The sequence below is a fragment of the Maylandia zebra genome, linkage group LG15 (assembly GCF_041146795.1).
Source record: "Maylandia zebra isolate NMK-2024a linkage group LG15, Mzebra_GT3a, whole genome shotgun sequence".
NCBI classification, from domain to species: Eukaryota; Metazoa; Chordata; class Actinopteri; order Cichliformes; family Cichlidae; genus Maylandia; species Maylandia zebra.
Genome location: NC_135181.1, coordinates 16462605 through 16477585, shown reverse-complemented (window position 1 = coordinate 16477585; position 14981 = coordinate 16462605). Strand labels below are relative to the sequence as shown.

At 38.8% G+C, this 14981-nt stretch overlaps 1 protein-coding gene across 21 annotated transcripts in view; it reads left to right on the top strand.

Annotated features, from left to right (window-relative positions):
• Positions 1–14981, top strand: part of ptprk (protein tyrosine phosphatase receptor type K) — a 105503-nt gene that overhangs the window by 45930 nt on the left and 44592 nt on the right. For all 21 annotated transcript variants that reach the window (XM_012919008.3, XM_012919015.3, XM_012919014.3 and 18 more), the window contains 6 exons: positions 2931–3091; positions 4343–4394; positions 4493–4551; positions 9447–9528; positions 10968–11083; positions 12004–12178. In XM_012919008.3, the coding sequence (XP_012774462.1) occupies positions 2931–3091; positions 4343–4394; positions 4493–4551; positions 9447–9528; positions 10968–11083; positions 12004–12178 (645 nt within the window). The remainder of the gene's footprint in view (positions 1–2930; positions 3092–4342; positions 4395–4492; positions 4552–9446; positions 9529–10967; positions 11084–12003; positions 12179–14981) is intronic.

The window sequence follows — 14981 nt, the reverse complement described above, 5'->3', positions numbered from 1 at the left end:
GGACATTTTTAAAGCAACAAATTAAGATAGAAGTGCTAATTAAATTTCAGAATTATAAGGCAATGCATAAGGTGTCAGTAAAATAATGAATTATAGTCAGAAAAGGGAGTGGAAATGTAATTTCCACTGTTGCTTATATGTATAGAAAACTGAGCATGGCCTCTGGAGATGCAAGCTGTGTCTTGAAGTGAAAAGAAAAAATGAAATTAACTCCATGTTTGACTCCAGGCTACATAATCTGTAGTCTGTGCAGTGATCTTCCTTCCTATGAATGAAGAGCATGTGTTACTGTGGAAGGGTATTTGACATCTCACGCATCTTGATTGGCGCCTTAAAATGCTAAAAATGAAAATACCCCATTAGCTGTTATTCCAGCAGCTAGCTGTTATTGTTTTGCTGGAGAATACTGTCCCCAGTCTGCCCTGCTACTGTTGTTCTTGTTGCGACATATCTGGGGCTCAAGGCTATCACAGCGGTATTTTAGTCTCATCTTTAATTATCTTGTGTCATTACCCTTTTACCGGCCATTTTAGACTTTAGCCATTCAAAAGAATCAGCCATTTTAAAAACAAACCTCAAGTGTCAGATGTTCTTGGCATCATAAGGTGCTTGCTTAGCATGGGTGTAGCGGTGTAGCATCAGTTTTGTGTGCAGTGAGTCTTTCATTATTACTCATGTTTTCAAATGCAGCTTTTGTGCCAGGTTAGGTCTTGTCATTGTTCTGGTGTAATCGACTGATATTCATGTGGTTTCTAAAATATATGTTGGAATTATTTCAGTAAACAGACACTGTTGTCACATATTACTCAGCTGTTTTCAACCTATACTAAATCCTTTTCCTGTTATATTTTTGTAGCAAGCAGCGCTTTGATTAGCTGAAGTGCTAAAGGTTATATTTTGCAACATTGTTTGTGTTGTGACATATCTGGGTCTCTGACTGATAGGAGTATTTTTAGCTGGCACATGTTCTTGGCAGCCATCTTAAAGGCTCTTTTTTTCAAGTCACCATCTTAGCGTCAGTGGCACAAATGAAAAAAACAAAATAAAGGGAGTGATGTCCATTATATGTTCATTTTGCAGCAGATTTAGATAGAGAGGAAATCGGTGCCGGCCTTGTTTTGTTTCCAGTCTGATTGGCTGTAGTCCAGTTTGGCTGGAGTCATTTTGGGTTTTGTTTGTGACATTCAGAACCAAGAAGTGAGATTATTCTAATACCTGCATGGCAGAAAAAAGCGCAGAGATAAAAAGAAAAGAACAGCCAAAACGATAACTGGGGTACTGAGAAGCTGATGTGCATGTGTGTGCATGTGTATGCATGTGCGCACACATGTCCGTGTCTCCACATGTTTGTGTGCATCCGTTCAAAGCCTGTTATGTTCTGCTCCATTCTGCAGAGAGATGTGTTTTCTCACAGTAGATTAGCTAAACAATAAGTGATAAGCGCTATTGTCTAGAAACCATTATATAGTACATATTATGTATAGTCTAATATGCAAATACAATTAACCAGGGGCATTTTATAGAATGTAGGGTTTTATCCAATTTGACTTTATTTAATTGTATTTAATTCTATACTGTCCTATTCTATTCTATTCTATTCTATTTAGGATTACATCTGCAAATGAATTAATTTCAATAGCCAAGTATTTCAAACCCAAAGATATCCAATTTATGATAATATACATTTTTCTTCATAGGTGATTAATACGAATTGCATATTCAAAACAAATATAACAATATACGTTTCAAGGAATTAGACTTAATCGTTACCATGGGATCGTTTCTCTGAATTTGTGATGAGCTAATGTGAGATTGTGAGATTAAACATCATGCAGAGCAGGATCACATTTTATCATATTTCATTGCATCAACATCTGGTTCGGGTCTGAGCTGATTACTAGAACATCTGGAAGGACAGTTTGTCTGTCCTGTTGGTACAGCCAGATTATTCCCTTCAGTCAGCTGTAATGGTGTATCATGCTGTCATGGTATAGTACTCAGTAGGCTAGCGAAGTACCTGAAGTATATTTATTCTTGGCTTGCTGATGTTGTAGAGAATGAAACATTTCTCCAGTGTGCCATTGTGTTAGCATAACAAAAGTAACTGATTTGTGTGTGAATTCGGTGTTGAAGGGGCCAGAATAAAGTAAACAACAGAAGTGAAAACAGAGAAGCATCGCCCAGAGAACTGCTAGGAAATCAAATCAACCACTAATCATGAAATCAGAGTGCGAAATCTATTGTGACAATTTGGAGGTTCCAGTTCCTCAAATGGGGATACAGCAGAGTTTGTTTCCTGCCATAAAAGCATTGTCTAGTCACTTATGTATATTAAAAAGTGGTGCGTCATTTATCCATTCTTCTTCCAGGTATTGCTCTGGTTTCTTGTGAAGAAGCTGCAGACATTTAGTTTCCTCTTTATGCGTCATTCCAATTGTTGCACATCTTCCAATTATTATTGTTTGTTTCCAACCTTGTGCCAGGTCACTTTTATAGACTCGTTCAGCTGAATGTACTGCTGCAGTTTCTCCGTTATTTCTAAAAGGACTGCTGAGTAGAAGGTAACTTCTACAGGGGAGTATTATTAGAACAAACAAAAAACAGTGCAAAATATTATTTTAAAGTTTCTAAATACTTTAGACTGTTATAACCTTGTACAGAAGCGGTTGGATGCTCATGTAGGTACATACAGCCCACTCTTTGGCAAATGCAGTCATAGTTTCACTGTCTACACACTAACTAGCCCCTCAGAGGGCATCCTTGCTAGTCTGTTCAAGCACTGAATTTTTGAAGGTATGTGTTGGCACAAGCACACGCAGCTGCAAACAAAATGAGCAATTCATTGCTCTTGATCCGGTCAGATTTAAAATTGCTGCATTGTTTGCTTTCCAACTGTGGTTAAAGTCCTATGTTTCTTTCCTTTCACGCAGGTTCCTACATGTATGTTGACGTCTCGCAGTATGATGTTGGAGAAAAAGCCAGGTTTCAGCTGCCAGTCATGAAGGAGAATGATACTCACTGTATCGACTTCAACTATCTCCTCAGTAGCCCCGATGGCTCCAGCCCTGGCACGCTCAACGTCCTGGTGAAGGTACTGAGATCCGATCTAGTAGAGTAGATTGGATATGTAGTAGTTAATTTGTCTTAAGGGACCCCATGATGCTCATTCCCAACTACCTCTTATTATTTCTGAGCCAGTGCGACTTTGCATGATTCACAGTTTAAAATAATCCTTTTTTATCTTATACTGGGTCTTGGCGCAGCCCGTTGTTTTAGCTGGGATCTGAAACTATCTGAGCATTACTGGCCCTCATAATAAGTTTTAACGGCAGATGTGTATCTGAGAGAGCCCGTTGATGTTGTAAGCCCTCTCTGACATCATCCAGATATAAGAGTAAAAAATAAAGTGCTAGCAAAACTGCTAGTTTAAAGTAACTCAGGGACAGAGCTGTTAGCTCACATGGATTACCTGTACATATGGTGACATCATTATTTGCAACTTTGGCCATGTTTATGCCCAGCTATGTAGAGTTAATATGTACCAGAAAACAGAAAAACATAGTAGACCTCAATTAACTGACGGTTATATTTATTTGGATTTTTCTAATTAGTAAACAAACCAGCTGAATCAAGACCAAATGTACACCTCCACCAGCCACTATACAGCAGTGTACATTCTCTGAGGCTACATATTATAGAGCCCAAGCTGGATTGCATTATTCTAAATTAATTAAAGGAGTTTGTTTGTCACAAAAGCAGATGGTGACCAAAGCCTCTCCATTTAAAACAAAACAGGACAGAAGAAAACAAAGCAAAAGAATACTAGATTTATTGGAAATTCTTGGTTTTAGTTTTATGAAACATCCCCGCAATTATTGCAGCTAACATGCAATAGAGGCTGCTGATTGCCTTGCTTTAACCAACACTTTCATTTCACAATTAAACATGATTTTTAAAGCAACACACATGCAATCTCACGTTTATTTCAAAATAACATTGTTATTTGTTTTATTTAAATAATATGGAGAAGTACATTCACATATCTGGTGCTTTGACAGTCTATTCCACATTTATTTCCATAACACCTCTGTCTCCTGATCCTATTCTTTTCTTTTTTCTGTGTGTGAATGTTCTTAGAAAACACATTAAGATTAGATTGTAGTTTCTTTGGAATTTCCTGGCTAGAGCCAGGTGAGCTGTAATAAACCAAGAAAAAGATGCCTGACTGGAATGTAAAAGGGGCCTCTGTGGATAAATCATGAATTGCAGTGCACTGCATGCTTATAGGTTCATTTTTGTGTAAACTATTTTGTGACTGATTGTGGTTCTGTTTGATTTCTAGGTGAACAAGGGTCCCTTGGCTAACCCTATATGGAATGTGACATCCTACACCGGTAAAGACTAGCTCACAGCAGTGCTTAATCTGATTCAATTCAGCGTTTATGCATTATTGCTTATAATGGCTTATTTTGATCCTGATGTCGTTGTCCAGGTAAAGAGTGGCTGAGAGCTGAACTTGCCGTTTCCACGTTCTGGCCTAATGAATATCAGGTAAATCGGTAAAATAACAAACAGCAACTACACAGTTAGAACATCCCACTATCATGCATAGTTCTTTACTTTCTGTCAAACTGATGTGAAAACGCAGATGTCACACAGACACACACAAATAAAGGCAAACACATACACGTGCTGTGAGGCAGGCAGCTGATTTATTTGTGTTGACTGAGGCTCAGGAGGTGGCGATTAGGCTAGAAAGACACTTAGAAAGACCAGCCGGGTGTGTGTTTATGTGTACACGTGTTTGCACGCATAGGGGTGTGTCGCCATGCTGGACACTGACATTGTTGTTATTGCCCTATGGTCTTGTTTATGTGTTTTTAATGAGCAGCTGTCTGACTTGACCCTGAACATGAGATTCACATAGGAAAATCTATTGCAGGAATATTGTTGTAGGTTGCATTATACTGATCTTATGTGCATATTTGTCTCTTCCTTTTTCTTAATTTATGTCAGTCAACTTGATCTGTGCGCGGTCGTTGGGTGGTGTTCAGACATGTGTGTACATTACAGGCTGAGCGTTGTAGCTCCATACACACACTGATCATGTTAACACACACAGCCAGAGGACTGTGTAATATTACTATAAAGCAAAGTGTAAGAACATCCTCCAAATGGCCCATCTGGAACCCAGTCCCCCCCAGCGGAGATCACCAGCATGAAACTCGTGTGTCAACATGTTTTAATTGGAACATAATCATCCAGGTTTGCCAAGGATTATATAGGTTTTGAGGCTGGGAAACAGGTTATTGGATTTCAGAGTATGAAGCTATTTTATCATGTTGGAACATGTTTCTCTGTTAGCACTTTAGCTTCAGCTGTAATGAGACTCGTTTCACCAGGGGAAGACCTGTCGCATGCAACAACAGATGCACGTATGAAATGCAGACAAAGCCACATAGCACAGTTTAAGAAGACCTTGTAGTCCTCTTAAACATTTTGTCTTTCTTGGCTCTTTATTTCAACTGAAAACTTAACAATCTTAACCGTTTCTAGATCTCCACAATGCAGTGAAGAAAGAACTTTATATAAAGATAATAATATCTGGTGACAGTTTGATATCAGAGTAAAAATATATTCCAAGGATTGGTGGTTTAAGTGATGTGTTTTGTTTTTATTTATCTTTTTTTAAACGTGACAGTAAATCTTGAGTTTTGAGCTCTTGGTCAGACAAAACAAGATATTTTAAGACTCATTTTCTCACAGGAACTTAAATTACCTTATGCGTTAATTCATATGATATATATACAGAAACAGTGCCCAAACACAATTTACATTTATTAATCTTTGGGCTATAAAGTCACATGAAAATGTTCCTTCCCTGCAGCTTTAACCTCCTAAGACCCGAACTCTTCCACAGCATGCATTTTTAATTTCTCTTTGATATTTGGGTATATTGGGGCCCAATGAATGTAAAAACAAAGAATTACCAGATTTTTTTTTTACCTTATTTTTGTTTTTATGAAAAATCAGAGCCACATATGAGGACATTCGTTTAAAATTTTGATAGAACAGTAGCAGTATAATGTCCTCATAAGTGGATATCAGGCCCTTGTAGAGCAAAATTGAGTATTTTGGTCTAAATAACCCAAAATGTGATGTCCACATATGTGGACGCCAGGTCCTAGGAGGTTAAACATGTTTGATTCAATGGCCATGCATGCATAAACTGTATCTGAGTGACGTACTCTGGAGTAATGATGTAGGCTTTAACATTTCAGAAAGCAATAAACCTGCTCTACACTGATTGGATTGGTCAGATAGTGAGTGTTTGACCCCCTGTATGTATCAGAGGTGACCGCAATCCAATATAAGAATATGAATTCAAATGGCTTTATGGTAGACAATTAACTTTTACAAGAAGGTAAAATGACTTGCACCCAAGCCACATGTCCCTGGGCATGATGAAAATCCTTTCAATACCACACTCATGAGTACACAAACATTAGCAGAGTGTAGATTTGAGACCAGCTCAAAAAATTGATTATAATCTTTGATTTGACTGCAGAGACTTGCTTCACTGCCAAAAGAGTTGGCCTGAGATTTGAAAATGTTTAAAAGTTTGATGTCAAGTTTCTTGCTTTTAAAGTTCCTAAATGCTAAAATTTAATTGGACACCAATGGGCAGACCTTGTGTACTCAGTCTTTCATTCTCTGTCAGGTTCAAACAAGTTCATAACCAAGATATAATTTGTTCAGCTAAATGTCCACAGACAAACCTCAGACTATACTGTGGGTTAGATTCCACTCACTGCAAATTCAGAAAGGTTGTTAAAGATTTTTTAATCTCACTTTTGAATAGCAGGCTGGTAAAGAGCCAGCCCTAAGCCACACATTTCATTTAAGTATTATGTCTATATTAAATAGATTTCCTTTAGGCTATGTAAGAAGAAAAAGTATTAAGATAATTTGAGAAGATTCATTTTATTCACTTTATTTGGGGAACATTCATTGCCCAGAGTGGTGACCCGAGTTCGTCCTCAATGACTTGAAGCATAAACATAAAACATTGGTTTATATGTTTTTATACATGCACCTACATGCAGGTGTATAGGAGGCAGGCAGACAGGAAAGCTTGGCAGACAGGAAAGACGGAGATGAAGGTATTAAAAGTCAGCTGATGTCTTTCTGCTGGGCTCCGCAGTGAGCTATGAGTGAAAGATGATAGGAGAGAGAGACAAGATAGATTGGTAGGGCAGGGAGACCGAGAGGGGGAGAGTGTGACAAGCAGGAGATGATAAGCTGTGGGTAAACAGTTCACGGCAGATTTCCTTTTACAGGTGATGAATGACAACAACTGCTCACTGCCTTGCTGTCTTTCTCCCTCTGCCTCTCTTTTTGATGGCTACCTCCTCTTTTCTCCTCCTGTCCCTTCTCTTCTGTTCATTAGGTGCTCCTTTCTAAATAAACACTGTTAGAAAACAGACAGCAAGCGAGAAATAGAGAAAGGGGAAAAAGGCTTGGGAAGGCTAACGTATGGACAAGGAGGAGGAAGTGAATAAGAGAGAGATTACGATGAGGTGGATTTTCCTAATTCAGATCCTTAGTGAGCTGCAGGGAGGTTGAAGCACCTGTTGACTGTTATGACTCCACTTAAAATCTACAAATTTAGCTTGCCAGTGTTATTTAGTGTTAAGCAGGTAATTTGCCTACTCAGCCATGATTGCTTATTTCTTCCAAGCAATCATACTAACACATGAGAAATTAGTTCACGGCAAGAATGTCCACAGATTGTTTTTTTTATTTTCATCAGATTTATAATGGTCACCCAATGGTCACCCATTATATTTTAAAGTTATATATACATAATCTATTTTGCCCAATTATCAGCTTACATTTAAATACTTTGTAAAGTCCTGGTGGATTAACAAACACTGTGCGTTTCCATTCCCCAAGGGAATCAAAACAAGCACGACAGGTTTGTTTTTCCAGTTCATCCGAGGCCATTCCCATAACGCTGAAACTTTCACTACCTTCACCAGGTCATGGTACTCAAATCACATTTTAGTTCTACCCTTAAGAATGAGCTGTTTTCAACTATCCAGCACTTTTAAGGCGGCCTATACCATGAAGTAATGGTTTTTTGGAAGCTTTTCTAGGGAAACTAAAAGTGCATTACATACATACTCGTTGATTAAACTCCTTTAAAAAAAACAAGCAGCAAAGGATTTTGGTCTTACAGATTGGTTAGTCATAGCTTTTGGCATCACAGTCAAAATTGTTGCAAATATTACATAACGTTTAAAGTATTGTGGATCTTCCAACACTATGAAGAAAAAGGCTTAAATGGCTGATCGGGGAGCTGTTCATGCAGTAGAAAGGCAGCTAATGGCAGCCTCCCATGCCTCTAATGTGTGACTCTGTGTGTTTGAAGTATTTATCAATCATTGACCTGCTGGTAGCACAAAAATGAAATTAGGAATTATCCTGTGGGGAACATGGATGTCAGTACAATGGATTTACTGAATTTAACTCCCAAGGCCAACACTATTATCATAGCTAAAAGAAAATTGAATTTCATGTATTTATTTTGGGTTTTTTTTTTCATCCTTTGCTGAAGTTCTCATCATGTGTTACATGCACAGATGTTTGACAACATAAGGAAAACAGACAGATGTAGGAAAGGAAAGGAAAGCAAAAATAGGCATGGGGAAAAAAGAACAAACAGAGAGGTCATAGCCCTTTGCTATCTGACTTACCACACTGGATTTCAGTATATACTATAATTTCTTTAGCAGCCATTTTTGTGTACCCAAAGAGATTACTATGATCCATGAGGAAGTATCTCATTTATCCTCCCTGCCGTGTTGGGCAGAATGTATAAATCCAGCGGCATTCAGGGTGGCGGTTTTGAATTTATCCAGTTTAAAGCACATCACCAGCTGCTGTCGGTGACTTTCAGCCTGCTTTAAGATTGAATTGTTCATATTCACAACAAATTGAAATGGCAATAGTCTCACTTTGCAGCTTCCACTGCACTTAGGATGCATCAAAACAATTTGTGATCTGGTAACAGTACTAAAGAGTTGATTTCATAACCATAAGGGGCTTGTGATTTGCAAACAGAGCATTTGTAGATTACTTTTCTCTCAGGCTTTGACTTTGTTTTTCCTGTTGTTGTAGTTTCTGTTTTTGATACACGGTTTATGTGCACAAATTGTTACATTTGCAAATTCAACTTCTTCAAGGTTTCAAGCTCAAGCATTTTGTGTGCTACTTGTAAATGCTGTTGTCAGTAATTGTGCATGCTAATTGTATGAAAATTTATTAATTAGCACATTAAAAAGATGTTATTTCAGGATATCTTCATCTCAGTGTTAATATTAACTGTTTAAACTGCAATTGGGAGAGCAATAGGTAAATCTCCTCTATCTCTCTTCTCTCAGGTCATATTTGAAGCTGAGGTTTCGGACAGCAAAGCCGGCTTCATCGCCATAGACGACATTCAGGTGCTCAGCTACCCATGCGGTGAGTCATTAGCATGCCAGCAATTAGTCCTAGTTCGCTGGATAGACGCTGATAGCTTTGGCCACTAATTAGACTGTACCTGGGATGGTTTCTGTTGCACTTGAATGGGTAGATAAGTGGGAAGGTGACACAAGAGAGGAGGGATGTGGCAAGAGGAGAAAGGCAAGTCGTAGAGAAAAATGAGAGAAATAAAAAAAGGAGAGTGGAGGAAACACAGAGAGAAAGAGGGGAATAGGAGAGAGTGAAGCGGGAAATGAGACAGTATTAGGGCAATCATGGAGAGAGAAGATTCTGACCACTCAGCTCTTTCTCTTTAACCCACAAGCACACACAGATGCGTGCACACACACACAGAGTGAACAGTAGCTTTCTTGTCTCTGTACTGACAGGAAAGAGATGAGGGCTGCGATCCTTTTTAAATTCTCAGTACGTCTCAAGTCTTCCTCTCTTCTTTGCTTGAGTGTTTCCTTACCACTAGAGGCTAGAAAAAAAGTGTTGTGACGACAAACTGTTAACAGAAGGGTCGTCCGTTAATCTAAAGCCATAGGCATGTTCCTGGAGAGGCAACTATTACAGCTGTTTTTGTTATCTATCTAGCAGAAGCACTGAAATCTTCCAGGACAATTCTGTTTCTTAATGGATTCTATTGATTATAAGTCATAAAAATAAAGTGTCGTGAACCCTTGTAGAGTTTGTGGGGTCGTGGTGTCCCTGTGGTCCCTGTCTCTGTCACAAGTTGTCGATATGAGTCAGAAACACATTTCTACACTTGGACGTGAAATCTTGTAAAATATGGGAGGGAAAAAAGGATCCCTGGTGTTTTAATGGCAGAGCAGCGGGGCCCTTAATAGGAAGGAGCAAGTATTTAAAAAGGAATTAGTACTTAGTCTCCACAGTGGAAGCATTCATTCTCACAGCTGCATTTCTGGACACACGGGTTTGTGTGTGTGTGCACATGTTCACATGCGTGCATGTGTGAGCTTGTGTGTTTGTGAGCGTGTGTCCGTGTGTGTGTGTTTTCATTCACCATAGGAGCTGCTATCTATGATTGCAATCACATCCCCAGAATAAAGATGTCACGGCTGAACTGGATCTTCAGGGTCTAAAAAGGCTTACTTCATTATCTTAGCATGGTATTTAAGAACTGGAAGCTATGTCAAGTCACATGTAGTGAAGGTGGCATTATTGTTACCTGGCAATGGCAAGTCAGTACTGTGCTGTGGTCCAGTAAAACATAATAATGACAAAAATGAACATATTCCTCAGGGTGGCCCATCGTCCTGAAATGTATTGTGTGTTTGTGATAAGGTGACCGTTTTGTCACCTCATTTCCATTTTAAAGAGAGGAATAAAATCAAAACATTTTAAAGCACAAATACATATATTCTCGCTGTAAACCTAATCTGATTCGCCTCTTTGTTTGACCTCATTTCCTGCAGATAAATCGCCTCATTTCCTGCGCCTTGGGGATGTGGAGGTGAACGCTGGACAAAATGCCACTTTTCAGTGTATCGCCACGGGGCGAGACACCTCGAACAATAAACTCTGGCTACAGGTACAACCAAGAAAACATTTGCAAAACGTGTGTGGTGTGCTGTTATTACACCAACAAGTTCTACAAGGCATTTGTAGCAAGACCAGATCTAAACGATTAATTATGATTATGGGGTTATTTAACTAGCAGTATTTAAATTGCAATAATATTCGCAGCCTTTCAAGTCCAGATCCAAAAACAGCCTGTTTTGTCACATCTAACAGTGGTATTCATTTTAGTGTACCCAAATACAACATTATTGAATGGATTTCATTTATTTACTTATTTATTTTTACAGAATATGACAGTTAAAAACATATTTAAGAAAGTCAACTTTAAAGCCAGAAAGGCTTGATAAGTTAAGAGAAAATTTATACCACTGGACTCAACTAAGAGCATGTTTTCTGTAATTGGGACAGACTTTCCCTTCATTATATGACTCTCTGTCTTCATAAAGTTGCAGTACAAATGAAAATGAGCAAGGCCTTGCTAAATCTGTCATTGCATTCTTGTGCTGATTAATGCGAGCAGTTCCTTGTAAAATAATATAAATATGCAGTATATAGCTTTATTTACTTAACAACACAAAGAGTGTACTGAATGTGACACCCTTGGGACTTGTATGTCCAATTATAAAGTGTCAACTGCGCAAACACACAAGTACACACTCACGCAGTCACAGTCACACTGACTGACTTCAGGCCATACATCTAGCAGCTAACATGATTAAGAGTTTAATAGCTGCTGATTTCATTATGGTTCTATTGTAGTCATGACCTTCAAACCTGCTGTCAGCGAAGCAGAGGGGGATGAGAGTGTGTACACACACGTGTGTGTGCGCACGTGTCTGTGGTCAGTGCTGGCTGACCTTGAGCAAGGCATTTAACCCTTCATACCCGCTGCAACACCTGATCTGTCTGTCTGTGTGTGTTTGTCTGTAGAGGAGAAATGGAGAAGATATTCCAGTGGCTCTGACCAAAAACATCAACCACAGACGGTTTGCTGCCTCCTTCCACCTCAAAGAAGTCACTAATCAAGATCAAGATCTGTATCGCTGTGTCACCCAGTCAGAGCGCGGCTCTGGGGTGTCCAACTTTGCTGCGCTTATCGTCAGAGGTGAGGATTTTGAAAAACATTTTCAAGGTTATTTAATAGATTTTCTGTCAACTTCTTTGCTGCTTTTTTAAAAATCTGATAGTAGTATATTTATATATATAAGCTTTTTTGAAGAGTTCTTGGATGTACAATGAAAGTTCCCAATGTATTAAATTTTAATACAGTGTGTCAACAAAGTCAGACAGAAGTAAACAAAATCAGGATTCACAGGAGCTTGATCCATTTATCAAATTTGTTAGCTTAAATCACAGCTGCCAATAGCATATTTTATCATTAGCTAAGTAATTAAGTTTAATTCAGTGATGTTAATTTGGACAGTCAACAGTGACTCCAGTGCAGCACGAAGTAAATAACGAGTGATTTTGGACTAAAGCTTCATTTAAGGGCAAAATATTTAGTTCATGATGTTGCCCCTTATGAAAATTAATAGTCCAGCCCTGATATAGAGGATGTCTTATCATATGAAAGAGTGATTTAATAATAGACTAACTCTGTAATTAAAAGGTTAATGCTGAGTTACATCCTACGTGCTTCCATGTACCCTGGCTAGCTGTTTTCTTGACCTCTCTGTGTGTTTGTGTGTTTTTTTTTGTTATGATCAACTTTGTGTTTCACTGTGACTGACTGATAAAATGAAAGTCACAATATAGGCTAATGAGGGAGGGTATGTAGATCTATGTGTGCTACGCTTGTGTTTGAATGTGGGTGCAAATGCTCCGTCTGTGTGTGTAGATGCTTATATGAGGATGAGATAGCTCAATTGTTGTCTATGCCAGCATGGGCGTGCTGTGTCTGAGTGTACGCGAATCGAATCTGTGTATTTGTGTGTGTGTGTGTGTGTGTGTGTGTGTGTGTGTGTGTGTGTGTGTGTGTGTGTGTGTGTGTGTGTGTGTGCGCGCGCTGCAGCTGTCATGTGCATCTGACATGTGGTTAATAAGGTGTCACCAATGTGTGTTTGAGATGGGATGCTTTATTCATTCACATCCAATAGCTTACATATTCAATTCATCTCCCAGAGAGACACACGGGGGGTGGGGTGGGGGTGGAGGGGGCAGATTGGGGTGGGTAAAGGCGAAAGAGATTCAGAAAGAATGATATGGGAGTGACAGAAGGGGGGTGGAGTGGGTAGGGTGGGGAGGTGGAAGGAAGAGCAAAGAGAAGAGAGGAGTTGGTGGAGAAAAGTTAAATGTAAATAGCTCATTATCCAAAGAATATCCATATCAGAATCAAGAATATGTGTGAATATGTAAACAGCAGAGCAGAGTCATGTTTATTATTCTGCATAGGAGATGTCAGAGCAGAAAGAAATAAGAAATCAAAGCAGGAACGAGCGCCATGAATATTAGATGGCGTACCTCAGATAAAGGTGCTCTTACACTCTCTGGCATAGAGGTTCAACTCTCTGTGTCACTTGACCCTAACCCTGCTATTGTGAGGCTAAAAATCACTAGATATAAACAGATTTTTATTTATTTATTGATGAGGATTATCAGGCAGTAATGGAAGGAGATCTTCAGGACATTGCTGATTTAGTAGGAAAACGTAAGTGGCTAATGTTTATTTATTGTGAACATCTTTTTTTGATTGCGAGAAGGGAAAGAGGAATGAGATGAGAAACTCGCACAGCAGGAGATATGTGTCCGAACATGAAAGGAACCAATCTACATGTATGAAAATAGATTCAGGTTCAAGACGGTGCACTGAGAACGCTGTGTCTTTCATAACCAGCCAGTGTTTTTGGTTTTTTTTAACAATCAGTAGGAACGATACTGTTGGACGTTTGAGGAATTTTGGTGATTATGAATATTGATCTTGAATCTGGTCGTTAGAAAGATGTCACAATAAAATAATAAGGACTGCATGTATGAATGTGGGAGGAGAAGAGCCTCATGTTTATTTATTGGTAATATCAGATGTGAGAAGAGAACCAGAGAGAAATCAAAGAAACAGAGAATATGTTTATTTCACTTTTTGAAAAGTCTGCTTGTTGGATAATTGAGGCTCCTGCAGGACACTGACAACCATGAATATGGACAGTGTTGCTGCATTGCTAATATTTTCGCTCTGAATATTTTGATATTTAATATTTATTTATTGTGAAATTTAAGCTAGCAGGCGAACTGCTGGGAATGGGCTATTACTTGAGGAATCATCTATATAGATTATAGGAAAACGGGAAAAGGGAGAACTCATATGGATGTGCCAAAATATGATATACATAAAAAATAACCCAGGTTTCATCTTCAAAGCCTTAAAGTGGCTCACTGTAGGATGTGAAATTGCCCCACTAAGGTTACTCACAGGAATAGTCTATTGATATTTATAACATGTAGATGACAAAGATGTGCCATTATCATGTGGGGAGGCTGTCAGGATGAAAGAAAAGAATCACATTTCTTTAAACAGAGGTGTGTCTTGGGAGCTTGAGAGGTGTGACAGGGGATTCCAAGATATTTCTTATATGTACATTTCCGCCTCTCTTCCCTTTTGTTGAAATATAAAAGCATATGACGGCTAAGTTACTAGCTAACTACCAAGCCTATTTAGTAAACACAGGCTACATGGGTGTTGCTCAGACACAGATAACTGCTAACTGCTAAATATCATGCAATATAAACAACAGAGCTTCCATTAAAGAACCTAGAGCACAGACTCCTGAGGTGGGCTCTTTGTACACTTGAGCACACAGCTTGGACATCTACTCCAGTGACAGACTATCAAAGCCGACCTGCCCCTTAAAACCGCCCTCATAATACCTTTAACCATTTATACAGTTTTAATTTGTGGGGTTTAACTCAAGAGT